The sequence below is a fragment of the Lithobates pipiens genome, unplaced genomic scaffold, assembly GCF_037356315.1.
Source record: "Lithobates pipiens isolate NorthernLeopardFrog02 unplaced genomic scaffold, aLitPip1_a1.2 Scaffold_3, whole genome shotgun sequence".
Taxonomy (NCBI): Eukaryota; Metazoa; Chordata; class Amphibia; order Anura; family Ranidae; genus Lithobates; species Lithobates pipiens.
In genome coordinates this window covers 22,672,957-22,685,429 of record NW_027507790.1, presented here as the reverse complement: position 1 = coordinate 22,685,429, position 12,473 = coordinate 22,672,957, and the positions used below count along the sequence as shown (strand labels likewise).

General features: G+C 44.3%; 1 protein-coding gene across 2 annotated transcripts in view; it reads right to left on the bottom strand.

The window, feature by feature from the left end:
- Window positions 1–1,695: 1,695 nt before the first annotated feature.
- SRRD (SRR1 domain containing) overlaps window positions 1,696–12,473 on the bottom strand; it is a 31,737-nt gene continuing 20,959 nt past the window's right edge. For both annotated transcript variants that reach the window (XM_077461375.1, XM_077461376.1), the window contains exons 6-8: window positions 9,979–10,130; window positions 7,048–7,093; window positions 1,696–2,925 (exon numbers count right to left, since the gene is read on the bottom strand). In XM_077461375.1, coding sequence (XP_077317501.1) covers window positions 2,734–2,925; window positions 7,048–7,093; window positions 9,979–10,130 — 390 coding nt within the window. In that variant the 3' untranslated portion in view covers window positions 1,696–2,733. The remainder of the gene's footprint in view (window positions 2,926–7,047; window positions 7,094–9,978; window positions 10,131–12,473) is intronic.

Sequence of the window (12,473 nt, the reverse complement as noted above, 5' to 3'; positions counted from 1 at the left end):
ATCAAAATCCCATTTTTCTCACTAGACAGGAAAGTTTTTTGGGTGTTAAAAAATTGAAATAAAGTCAGAAGGTGCTTATTTCTTTTACTTGAAAAATGGATGTGCTTTTTATGTTTTATTAAAGAGTTATGGATTTGCTTCCAGATTTTTTTTATTAAAAATAGTTGTTTGTTTTCCTTACAAAGACAAGAGCAAATGTAAAGCTATCCTAGTTCCAACTGTCCACATGTTTAATATTGTAACTGAAACTTGACAATAAATATTGTCGAAATGCTAAGGAAATTGTACATTTCTCATGTTTTTGATAGATATACAGTGACTACAATCTTTCTGAGTCATAGCACAGACTTGAGATTCGGACCTCGGCCCAAAGAAAATTTTGGCGACCGGACCTCCTTGAATTTTAATTCATTACCCCTGGCCTAGACTAAGAAGATTGCCAAGACCCTGAAACTGAGCTGCAGCACGGTGGCCAAGACCATACAGCGGTTTAACAGGACAGGTTCCCCTCAAAGCAGGTCTCGCCATAGTCGACCAAAGAAGTTGAATGCACATGCTCAGCGTCCAGAGTTTATCTTTGGGAAATAGACATATGATTGCTGCAGAGGTTAAAGGGGTGGGGGTCAGCCTGTTAGTGCTCAGACCATACACTGCACACTGCATCACATTGGTTTGCATGGCTGTCATCCCAGAAGGAAGCCTCTTCTAAAGATGATGCACAAGAAAGCCCGCAAACAGTTTGCTGAAGACAAGCAGACTAAGGACATGGATTACTGGAACCATGTCCTGTGGTCTGATGAGACCAAGATAAACTTATTTGGTTCAGATGGTGTCAAGCGTGTGTGGCAGCAACCAGGTGAGGAGTACAAAGACAAGTGTGTCTTGCCTACAGTCAAGCATGGTGGTAGGAGTCTCATGGTCTGGGGCTACATGAGTGCTGCCAGCACTGGGGAGCTACAGTTCAGTGAGGGAACCATGAATGCCAACATGTACTGTGACATACTGAAGCAGAGCATGATCCCCTCCCTCCGGAGACTGGGCCGCAGGGCAGTATTCCAACATGATATCGACCACAAACACACCTCCAAGACAACCACTGCCTTGATAAAGGAGCTGAGGTGATGGACTGGCCAAGCATGTCTCCAGACCTCACCCCTATTGAGAATCTGTGGGGCGTCCTCCAACGGAAGGTGAAGCAGCGCAAGGTCTCTAACATCCACCAGCTCTGTGATGTCCTCATGGAGGAGTGGAAGAGGACTCCAGTGGCAACCTGTGAAGCTCTAGGGAACTCCATGCCCAAGAGGGTTAAAGCAGTGCTGGAAAATAATGGTGGCCACACAAAATATTGACACTTTGGGCCCAATTTGGACATTTTCACTTAGGGGTGTACTCACTTTTGTTGCCAGCGGTTTAGACATTAATGGCTGTGTGTTGAGTTATTTTGAGGGGACAGCAAATGTACACTGTTATATAAGCTGTACATTCACTACATTACATTGTAGGAAAGTGTAATTTCTTCAATGTTGTCACATGAAAATATATAATAAAATATTTATAAAAATGTGAGGAGTGTACTCCTTTTTTTCAGATACTGTATTAAGATGACCATCACTACCGTACATTACACATACGTAGATTGCACCTAATTTTTTTTTGCAAACTGCCAGCTGAAAGAAGATGAGACAAACTGGAAAGTGAACCTGATGTTTATAGTTTATGTACTTTAAGTTGTTATTGGGTACATTACGTTATTACAGTATTTTCTCTATAAAGTCTTTAATGTAAAGTTTTCTGAGTTGATTTATGTTTTCTATCTTTTGTAAACAATTTAAGAAAGCTTCATTGTAATTTTCTTTCAAGGTCAAATCATTGTCACAGGGCCCTTAAGCATGGGGCCCATAGGCTGGTGCCTACTCTGGCACTGAAGACTGGAGCAAAAAGGTGGAGTTGTTGCTCACAGTATAAAATCCAATGGCATGTTTAATTTTTCTAGTGCTGTTTAGAAGGTAAAACCTAAATCCCTGCATAGTTGCTGTGAACAAGAGGACACATTTTGGAGATAAAGTCAGCAGTTGTACACACATAGATTTCTTTTTTGCTGACTGAAAGGAATAAATTCAATATTTTCCTCCATCTATGTCAAACAGTCTGAATACCTGAACAGTGGTGTCTAACAGGATGCAGTCACTGTACAGCTGATACATTTCCATCTAGCTTGTTGGTGTCAACAGGGCCACCCGAGCCTTGTATGGCCAGCTTAAGAACTAAATAACCCAAAATACCTCCACCTTTTAGAGATGCAGTGATTACATCTCTCACCAGCCACTGTAATCTTCTCCCCAGGCTACATCCGGGGGAGGAAACAGACAGGTCAGTGTTTATTGCATGTCTTTTCTGCAAGAAAGCTGCCTGCATGCAGTTTTTTACACATTAGGTTTAGTTCCACTTTAAAGCTGACCATACATGGATTGAAATTTGTCCAGTTCATCAGGGACCCAGACACCTATGCTACACCCCAACATAATTTGTATGAATCTGTTTGGTTTCAGCCACGCACAGTCCTAGTTTATTTGCCCATACCTGACAGCAAACCAACACAATCCTGTGCAGTCCTAGATAAACCCATGTATTTCCAGTCTGTAGCACTACGGGCACTTAGCAAAGTTGTCATATTACTGAAGATGTGCAACTTTATGAGCCGTCCTAGTTGGAGGACTACTTTTCATTTCAGTACTATATTGTAAGACTTCGGATGATCTCCAGGTCATCACACTCTTCGTACTGGGGTTCCTCCAGAAGCTGCCATAGATCTTTAGGAAAGGTTTCTAGTTTGGTAAGAGGAAAGCTATGTATGGATGTGTCATTAAAGATATCGCTGTACTTCGGACACTCTGGAAACTGGGTTTCTTCTACGGCTTGTAAACTCTGCAGTGAAATGAAAGATGATAAATTATAGTACACTTTGGTTTTAACTAAGGCCGCGTACACACGGGCGGACTGTTCGCCCAACCTTGTCCGCTGAACAGTGTTTGGGCGGACAGTCCGCTCGTGTGTGGGCTTTCAGCGGACAGTTTCAGCGGACAGTTGGACGGACAAAGTCTTTCGGAAATTCCGAAAAACTGTCCGCTGAAACTGTGTTTGAGCGAACAGTCCGCCCGTGTGTGGGCCTGTCCGCTGTACTTTCGAAATGAGCGGACTGTTCCCGCTCGGAAAGTCCGCCCATTTCGAGCGCGTGTACAGGTAGGCGGGGCCCGCGAAGGAGACGTCGCGGGCTCCGCCGCCTGGAATGGGCTTAAAGGGGAACCCCAACGCCGAAAAAAATCGGCGTGGGGGTTCCCCCAAAGTCCACACCAGACCCTTGTCCGAGCACGCTACCCGGCCGGCCAGGAAAGGGGGGCGAGCGAGCGCGCCCCCCCCTCCTGAGCCGTACCAGGCCGCGTGCCCTCAACATGGGGGGTGCCTTGGGGAAGGGGGGGCCGCGCGGCCCCCCCACCCCAAAGCACCTTGTCCCCATGTTGATGAGGACAAGGGCCTCTTCCCGACAACCCTGGCCGTTGGTTGTCGGGGTCTGCGGGCGGGGGGCTTATCGGAATCCGGGAGCCCCCTTTAAGAAGGGGGCCCCCGGATACCGGCCCCCCACCCTATGTGAATGAGTATGGGGTACAATGTACCCCTACCCATTCACCTGTGAAATAAAGTACAAAAAAAAAACACAACACAGGGGAAAAAATATTTTATTGCACAGCTCCGGGGGTCTTCCGTCTTCGGGGGTCTTCTCGCCGGACTCCTCCGCTATCTGTGTGTAGCTCTTTTACTAGCGGAGGAGTCCGGCTTTCTTCCTCCCCGCCGCCGGCCTCTTCTCCCGACTTCGGGGGTCTTGTCCCCCTCTTCGGTTCTTCTGCCGGGCCACCGCGCCTTCTTGTAGCTCTTTTACAGGCGGTGGCCCGGTCTTCTGTCGCCGCTGCCTTCCGTTCTTCTGTCGCCGCCTTCGGTTCTTCTGCCGGGCCACCGCGCCTTCTTGTAGCTCTTTTACAGGCGGTGGCCCGGTCTTCTGTCGCCGCTGTCGCCGCCGACTTCCGTTCGTGTTCTTCTTCTTGTTCTTCTTGTTCTTCTCCAGGAGATGTTGACACGTCGCTCCCTCCGGCCGGAATAACAGAGCCGCGCTGTGCGGTCACTTATATAGTGACAATGGGGCGGGGTCACTTATATGGTGACCCCGCCCCATTGTCACTATATAAGTGACCGCACAGCGCGGCTCTGGCATTCCGGCCGGAGGGAGCGACGTGTCAACATCTCCTGGAGAAGAACAAGAAGAACAAGAAGAAGAACACGAACGGAAGTCGGCGGCGACAGCGGCGACAGAAGACCGGGCCACCGCCTGTAAAAGAGCTACAAGAAGGCGCGGTGGCCCGGCAGAAGAACCGAAGGCGGCGACAGAAGAACGGAAGGCAGCGGCGACAGAAGACCGGGCCACCGCCTGTAAAAGAGCTAGAAGAAGGCGCGGTGGCCAGGCAGAAGAACCGAAGAGGGGGACAAGACCCCCGAAGTCGGGAGAAGAGGCCGGCGGCGGGGAGGAAGAAAGCCGGACTCCTCCGCTAGTAAAAGAGCTACACACAGATAGCGGAGGAGTCCGGCGAGAAGACCCCCGAAGACGGAAGACCCCCGGAGCTGTGCAATAAAATATTTTTTCCCCTGTGTTGTGTTTTTTTTTTGTACTTTATTTCACAGGTGAATGGGTAGGGGTACATTGTACCCCATACTCATTCACATAGGGTGGGGGGCCGGTATCCGGGGGCCCCCTTCTTAAAGGGGGCTCCCGGATTCCGATAAGCCCCCCGCCCGCAGACCCCGACAACCAACGGCCAGGGTTGTCGGGAAGAGGCCCTTGTCCTCATCAACATGGGGACAAGGTGCTTTGGGGTGGGGGGGCCGCGCGGCCCCCCCTTCCCCAAGGCACCCCCCATGTTGAGGGCACGCGGCCTGGTACGGCTCAGGAGGGGGGGCGCGCTCGCTCGCCCCCCTTTCCTGGCCGGCCGGGTAGCGTGCTCGGACAAGGGTCTGGTGTGGACTTTGGGGGAACCCCCAAGCCGATTTTTTTCGGCGTTGGGGTTCCCCTTTAAGCCCATTCCAGGCGGCGGAGCCCGCGACGTCTCCTTCGCGGGCCCCGCCTACCTGTACACGCGCTCGAAATGGGCGGATTTGCCTCCTCCTTACGTGGGCGAGTCCGTTCATTTCAAAAGTTGAGCGAACTGTTTGGCAAACAGCTCGCTCAAACAGTCCGCTCGTGTGTGGGCAAGTCCGCTCATGCAAATTTTGAGCGGACTGTTTGATGAAACTGTTTGACGAACAAGGTTGGGCAAACAGTCCGCGCGTGTGTACGCGGCCTAAGCAAATATACAGCACCAGGTACTACCATCTTAGCATTATCCATTTAAACTTTAACAAAATAACTTCCCTTAGGATTAATAAAATATCCTGAATCTGCAAACAGTTTTAACTTACAAATATGCTGGTCTTCCCTTTTTGAAATAAAAAATAAAATAAAAATTCTAGGCCATTGTAGCATCATAGTACCTGTTACTTAAAGCTGAAATCCAGGCACCACTAAATACATACAGGGAAAAATTATTTGAATTCAAATTTTTTCCAGTTCTGAGATTTACACGGCTCTGCCACACAGCAGAGCCCCATCTGGCACTGCAGTTGACCTGATTTTTCTCTGCTGCATTTTAGTAACACTTAGCCATTGACTGGACAGTGAAAGTGAAAGCAGCTGTCTGATGAGCTTATCTCTCACACTCTGCTCTCTATTCCTATCAGCATGCTCCATGTTAGTGCTTGTGCCACTTCTCTAAATATGAGCTGTATTCTAAAGGGACTGTAAGAGGCTTATACTAATTAAAACAAAGGTGCTTACATTTCTCGTATTAAAAAAATTCTGCATCACTGCATGCAGAGCTGTGTTCATTTATGTCTTTTATATATGCTTGGGGTTCAGCCTTAAAGAGGAAGTAAACCCTGGTGGGTTTTACTTCCTCTTTATTTCCCTGCAAAGGTAAAGCATCATGGGCTACTATGTATGATTGGCCAATAAGGGCACAGTGAATAGCTGGTTGTTAAGGAGCAGGTCTGGCCTTAACAATGGATGAGTCATCAGCTGTCATCGGGCTTCCCTTCTGACAGATTAATGAAAAAAATACATTGCAAGCAATAAAAAAAAATGCTAAAAAATTAATAAATGGGCAAATAAAAAAAATAAAAAAATGGCGTGAGACCCTTATCCAAGTATGCTGCCTGGCAGGGGGAGCATCGCTCATCCCCCCCTTTTCTAGAAGGCATGCTCGGATAAAGGTCTTGTATGGATTTTGGGGGGGACCCCACGCCAAAATAAAAAAAAACATTAAAACCCATACCAGACCCAAAGGGCCTGGTATGGATTTTAAGGAGAACCCTACGCCCAAATAAATGTAAAAAAAATGATAATTTTTCCCCTTAAAATCCACACCAGAGCCAGTTTGGGTTGGGGGGGGGGCACCCCCATGCATTTATTTTTACATTTTTCTATTGCCGGCAATAGTATTGCATTGCCGGAAAAATTAAATGTAATTTTTTACTTCTTTATAAATGTCAGTTTTGCTGGAGCAGGTTCTATACACGGTACAGATGGGCCAATTTACAGGAAGATTAAGGGGACCTCCCCGGCACTATATTTTAAGAATTTTTTTATTTGTATTGTTTCACTTTAAACATTACAAAAAAAAGTCCTTTTAAAAAAAGCATTTTTTGCATGGATACATGTCACCCAGAGCAGTACCCGGGCCCCCATACTGTTTCTAAGGCCAATAACTTGCATATAAGCCTTCAAAATGGGAGGGGGGGGGGGGGGGTCAGCCCAACACTACTCATTAGCTGTCCTTATAGTTGGTGTATTTTATTTGTGGCCCAAGACAATTCCTCTTCTACTAATGTGGCCCAGGAAAGTTTGATAAACCCTGGGGGGTAACTCATCTGTTGCAAACAAAACCTTAAATTAAAAATAAATCCTACCTTAAAGATGTAAGTATAGTCTCTTTGCAAAACTCTGGATAGCAATCTAAAAAATAAAATATTTTACAAATGTAAGTATTCTACAACATTATACAGAGCATACGAAGGAAACAACCTATAAGCTAAAGTCTAGAAAATCAAAAGTTGAATTACGGTAATTTTTTTTAGGGCTTGTTCATGTCTTTTGATCTCCGAGATGTGATCCGCATTCAGATCGCTCTTCAGAGAGCATTTGACAGGCAGTGAAGAATTTCCTCCATTGTATAATTTCCTCCCCACCTGCTTTAACTCTCTGAACCCCGCAGTAGAACGCCACAACTGTGTGCATTGCATGTGGTTGCAGGGCAGCCCTATTCAATAGAATAGTTTGCATTAGGTGGATGCTACGCCTGCTGGAAGCAACAGGGAGTATAATTCCTGCTAATGCTGCAAAGCATCACAGCCATGGCATATGTACACTCTTGGCTACTGCCTCTGTAACTAAAGGGGGTAGCAGTTGGGGGGCAGTAAAAAGATTTTACCACCCCCAACCTCACATGTGAACGAGCCCTTAGTCTATTTTGTAGCTAACACATACATATGTGTGCATTAGTGTTTCTTTGCTCATAGACGCTGACACAGAAGAGTCCCAATAGTTCTGATGTCTGATAAATCCTTTTTGTGTTAATTTAGTCTCATAGGATACAATTTTGTGAATTGCCTGAATAAAAGAAAACAAATGCAGCCACCTAATCCAGGAACTGGAAAGATGCAACATATTACATTTTTGTTTTTTTGTTCAGATATGCTTTAAGTTTAGGGTGACAGTAAGGGTTAGGCAAGAGGGAGTAGGAGATTTTTTTTTTCTTTATAGGTTTTATTGGTTAGGTGATGGCGGGGGTACATTTAATGGTCAGCTTAAAGGAAAAGTCCAGACTGAGCTTTTTAGGCTGAGCTTCTCCTAAGGGTCACAGGAGTGCAATCTGTTTTGCACTCCTGTGACCCATTTTGAGCTATGAGCAGTCTGAAGTCTGCTATCCACTGACGTCACTGCAATCAGTCGAGGCAGTGCGGCATCCTGGCTATGAAGTCTGGATCCGCCAGCTACCTGGACTGATGGTAGTCTCTCAGTGAGCCACTGAGATGGCCGCTCCCCACCCCTCAACAGCTCAGCGCTCCAATGAGCATGGAGGAGCAGAGCAGGAGAGCTGCTGACTGGCAGTCAGCAGCTCTCCGCTCGGGGAGGTGAGAGCAGAGAGAGTGTTCATTGGCTCGATTCTCAGTGCAGAGATGGTGGGGGACAGCTGCAGCATCGGTCTGATGCTCCATCCACCTAGGTAAGTATGATTATCGAAAAAAAAACATTCTTCTCTTTTAACATGCATCTGTGACCAGACTATGGACAATAAACTATTTACACATTCCTAGCAAGCATAAAGGGTCATCCCTGGTCATTACATGTACTTTTAATGTGAAGGTGTTCTTTTTCAGGGGTCACATCAAAAACTTGAGATTTGTATTATAATTACAGGTGGGACCCTGCAAGTCCATCATGTTTAGGAGAGGAAGAGGGGGTGAAGTAGGTGTGTAGAGGCAGGGGAAAAGAATAACATAATTGGGTGAATGAGGGGGCAAAGTTCCTGTGGCTATAGGCCCAGTAGGGGCAAGGTGTAAGGAAAGGTTTTGGCATTGACAGTTTCAGTTAGTGTCTAACTTAGAAACACCTGCCTGGTTGTTTACTTTTGTAACTGACAACATGCTAATATTCTGTACTCAAAAATAAATTAAATTAAAAAAAACAAAAAAAAACAATGTATTGTGAAATTTTGAAAATGAATTCATTCACAATGCACCTAGATACATAAATAAATGAGGTCCTGTTTAAATGTGCTTTTACTGCTTGTTCTGTATATGTCAATTCTTACAGTGCATGATATGGGCACAGGTTCACAATAAAACGCTATTAAACCCAAAATCAAACATTTATTATATTTCAGCTTACCACCAATTCTTATGCCATGTACACACGAGTGGAATTTCCGACAGAAAAAGTCAGACGGGAGCTTTTCATCGTATATTCCGATCGTGTGTATGCCCCATCGGACTTTTTACGTTGAAAATTCAGACGGACCTAGAAAGAGAACATGTTCTATATTTTTCCGACGGAACCAATTCCTATCGGAAAAAAACGCTCGTCTGTATGCTGTTCCGACGTACCAAAAACGACTCATTCTCTGAAGCAAGTACGAGACGGAAGCTATTGGCTACTGGCTATTGAACTTCCTTTTTCTAGTCCCGTCGTATTGTATGTCACCGCGTTCTTAACGATTGGAATTTGGTGTGATCGTGTGTACACAAGGCAGCTTCAGCAGAATTCCGTTGAAAAAACCTTCAGAGTTTATTCTAATGGGAAAACTGGTTGTGTGTACAGGGCATTAGATTAGCCATTATGGTGGCTGTATTCGTTTCCCTTTTAGGGTTATTTTCTTCTATTTTCATCTGGTCATCCAGCCAGTAAGTCTGTTGTTTTTCACAGCACAAACCTTCTGGCAAAATTTACCAGTTTACATGGATGAGGCAAACCACTTAACACTGCCAGGAGTGATTAAAATTATCACCTTTAAAAGCAATACAAAGATTAAACACACACAAAAAATAAATAAAAGGATCAGCTTTTAGTTATTCATGCAAACTATCCAATTTTTGGTTTTGGGTTAAATACTGCTTTAAGGCTATAATCAGGGCCATCATTTCTCACTTACCTTTTTAGCACCAAAATCCTTGTACTGAGAACTACCAGAGCTTGATTATGCTCCTTGCTGCTTTGGCGCTGTTTATAGGGCAGCTCACTAGACAGAGGTGATATGTTCTGGGTATTCAGCTGTCTAAACACTGTCAAATCTCAAATCACAAAGGTCTTTAAAGCCACGTCATCAGGGGTATATCGCTTACCGTTCTTCAATCCCTCTGAAACTGTTGCCAATGATAATTATTTGTGACAAAGCTTCCAATGACCAGTTCTTCCACAGCAAGTTATTGTAAAGAGCCTTGCCACAATGTAGCATGTAGAACACTGTGGGCTTCTGCACACCACGCTTTCCTTCCTAGAATGATAAAAGAACCTTCTGTAGCATCTCTTGGTAACTCTCTATACAGTGCCTTCACATTTTGTCATGTTACAACCAAAAAACTTAAAATGTATTTTATTGGGATTTTATGTGATAGACCAACACAAAGTGGCACATAATTGTGAAGTGGAAGGAAAATGATAAATGGTTTTCATATAAATAAAAAAATATCAGAAAAGTGTGGCATGCATTTGTATTCAGCCTCCTTTACTCTGATACCCCTAACAAAAATCTAGTGGAACAAATTGCCTTCAGAAGTATTAGTAAATAGATATAGTAAATAGAGTCCATCTGTATGTAATGTAATCTCAGTATAAATGCAGCTGTTCTGTGAAGCCCTCAGAGGTTTGTTAGAGAACCTTAGTGAACAAACAGCATCATGAAGGCCAAGGAACACACCAGACAGCTCAGGGATAAAGTTGTGGAGAAGTTTAAAGCAGGGTTAGGTTATAAAAAAAAAAATCCAAATCTTTGAACAACTCACGAAGCACTGTTTAATCTATCATCCGAAAACGGAAAGCGTATGGCACAACTGCAAACCTACCAAGACATGTCTGCCCACCTAAACTGACAGGCCGAGCAAGGAGAGCATTAATCAGAGAAGCAGCCAAGAGGCCCATGGTAACTCTGGAGGAGATCCACAGCTCAAATGGGAGAATCTATCCACAGGACAACTATTAGTCGTGCACTCTACAAATCTGCCCTTTTTTGGAAGAGTGGCAAGAAGAAAGCCGTCGGTGAAAGAAAGCCATAAGAAAATAAGTCAAAATTACAGTCTGTGAAAAGCCATGTGGGGGACACAGCAAATATGTAGAAGAAGGTGCTCCGGTCAGATGAGACCAAAATTGAACTTTTCGGCCTAAAAGCAAAACGCTAAAATGTGTGGCGGAAAACTCGCACTGCACATCACCCTGAACACATCATCGCCACTGTGAAATATGGTGGTGGCAGCATCATGTTGTGGGGATGCTTTTCTTCACCAGGGATAGGGAAGTTGGTCGGAGTTGATGGGAAGATGGATGGAGCCAAATACAGGGCAATCTTAAAAGAAAACCTGTTAGAGTCTGCAAAAGACTTGAGAGTGGGATGGAGGTTCACCTTCCAGCAGGACAAGGACCCTAAACATACAGCCAGAGCTACAATGGAATGGTTTAGATCAAAGCATATTCATGTGTTAGACCCCATGCACACCATTAGATTTTCTGCATATTTTTGTCTTCAGATTTGCCAAAACCATAAAATAGGAGGCCAAATCTTGAGCGTTTCAATTTGTAAGCACTCAGGCAGGCTCCTGCACTACTGTACATGATTTTGGTAAATCTGAAGAAACACATCTTCAGAAAATCTAATAGCGTGTGTATGGGGCTTTAGAATGGCCCAGTCAAAGTCCAGACCTAAATCCAATTGAGAATTTGTTTCAAGACTTAAAAATTGCTGTTCACAGACGCTCTCCATCCAATCTGACAGAGCTTGAACTACTTTGCAAAGAAGAATGGGTAAAAATGACACTCTCTAGATGTGCAAAGCTGGTAGAGACATCCCCAAAAAGACTTGCATCTGTAATTGCAGTGAAAGGTGGCTCTACCAATGTTTGACTCGGGGGGGTGGATACAAATGCACGCCACACTTTTCACATATTTATTTGTAAAAAAAATGTAAAAATCATTTATAATTTTCCTTCCACTTTACAATTATGTGCCACATTGTGTTAGTCTACCACATAAAATCCCAATAAATTATATTTACGTTTTTGATTATAACGTGATAAAATGTGTAAAATTTCAAGGGGTATGAAATTTTTTCAAGGCACTGTAGATTTACAAAGCATTAGTAAATAACTGTGAAATTCACAATGGAACTGGGGTGTTTGTTCAGTAAAACAAAATAAAAGGCAATGATGACTGTTTTGTCCCACTTTTATTTTCTGTGTTGTATTGAACTGCATCAGGACACCATTGCACTGTGGTGTGCTGACATCTAGTAGGGGTTTAAAGCCACTACAAATTGTTTAATATGCGACTTGGTTTCTAGTCCTGTCCTCTCTTTCTGTTTAGTGATAGTTAGTTCAATCCTAGCTAGACCTTCTCTATTTCTAGCATGTTCCCACAGTGAGTGTTAGTTATTTGCAGACACAGGGCTTAGTCTTTGCTATTGTCTTTTTGCACTTCAAAAACACTGGAAAAAACATCCTGTGTACTGCAGTTATCGAAAATAAAATTCCATTGGATTAAATTTCTTGAAGAGTTGAGCTGCTTATGGACGGTACTAAGTAAGCAGGTGACCCTACTGTCCAGATAGACTGGGTCTCAGAAGGTATGT